At 45.1% G+C, this 1,185-nt stretch overlaps 1 protein-coding gene across 1 annotated transcript; it reads left to right on the top strand.

The window, feature by feature from the left end:
- The first annotated feature begins 27 nt into the window (after positions 1-27).
- LOC110034925 (diacylglycerol kinase 3-like) lies at positions 28-797 on the top strand. The gene has a single exon (XM_020739165.1). The coding sequence runs from the start codon at positions 77-79 to the stop codon at positions 494-496; it is 420 nt and encodes a 139-aa protein (XP_020594824.1). The 5' UTR covers positions 28-76; the 3' UTR covers positions 497-797.
- Positions 798-1,185: the final 388 nt, after the last annotated feature.

Raw genomic sequence — 1,185 nt, 5'->3', positions numbered from 1 at the left:
ATTTTTCCATAAACTTGGGTGGTATTCTCCCATTCTCAAATTCTGTGCTGAGACCTCCAGCGCCAAAGTCGCCGGGATGTCGCGATTCTTCATGAGCGACCCGGATGAGCTACTGATCGACGGCGTGAATGGGGGGAGGCAGGCGGGTGTTTCAACGAGGGCGTCGATAGTAGAGACTTTCAAGGGGTACGGGATCGTGGCCGGGCTGCGGGTTGACTGGGATGATCTTCGGCGGCGGATCTTGATTCCCGGACGGCTGCGTGCGGCTATGGTGGAGGCAATGCGGAGCAAGGATCCGGTGGCCAGCGCTAGGGCTGCTGCGGAGGCCGTGAAGGGGGTTTCTTCGTCTGGGAGCGGGTGGATTGATGTGTGCCCGGAAGCACCCATCGTGGTATTTGTTAACTCGCGTAGCGGAGGGCGGCTAGGGCCCATTGTCAAAGGTCGCCTTCTTGAATTGATTGGGGAGGATCAGGTTGTGCTTTTTTTCGTAGATTGATTGATTGTTTTGTCTGTGTTTGGGGCATGTTTGATTTCATATAATGCGGATTGAAGAAGGATTTTCCTGGAACTTCTGACTTTCATTTTTCGCCCAATTATTTTGACTTGTATGATAATCTCATGCTTAACGGGACTGTAATTTGGTAGGAATGAAGCTCTATTGTGGAGCAAGGTGAAACAATTTCTTCGTAAATGTATTGAGTGGATCAAGGTTTGTGAAAGCCATGCTCTTGGGAATACATATTATGTTTTTCTTTTTTATTTCATCGAGCGGCCAGACACAGCTTGTATGAGTTGAAGTTTTGTGGTTAATTTGGAGATCTTTTGATGATTTGAGGGAAGTGTATAGGGACGAAACCAAGTTATCTCCAAGTTGGGAAATTGCGCCCCTTGAATTTTGCAATTTCTCTATAAAAACAGTAGAATTTTTATTTTTATTTTTTATAGTTTAGGCAATTTTATAATACTTCCCCCCACTCCCCCACTTCACCCCCGTATTTACTTACAAGGTGTGTGCCAATAACCTTTTAGCGTTAAACAAAAAGCTAGCATTTCTCATGTATAACCAAAGGCTAATAAAGTGGGGAGTAGTTTTAGTTCTTGAAGAATGAACAAATGAGTACAGATTTTAGTAACAACTTTCAATGAAAGCCCGGATGTGAAAATTGGAGGGTTGCGTTAGGTAGT

This window comes from Phalaenopsis equestris, unplaced genomic scaffold (genome assembly GCF_001263595.1).
Source record: "Phalaenopsis equestris unplaced genomic scaffold, ASM126359v1 Scaffold194694, whole genome shotgun sequence".
NCBI lineage: Eukaryota > Viridiplantae > Streptophyta > Magnoliopsida > Asparagales > Orchidaceae > Phalaenopsis > Phalaenopsis equestris.
This window is presented reverse-complemented; position numbering and strand designations above follow the sequence as displayed.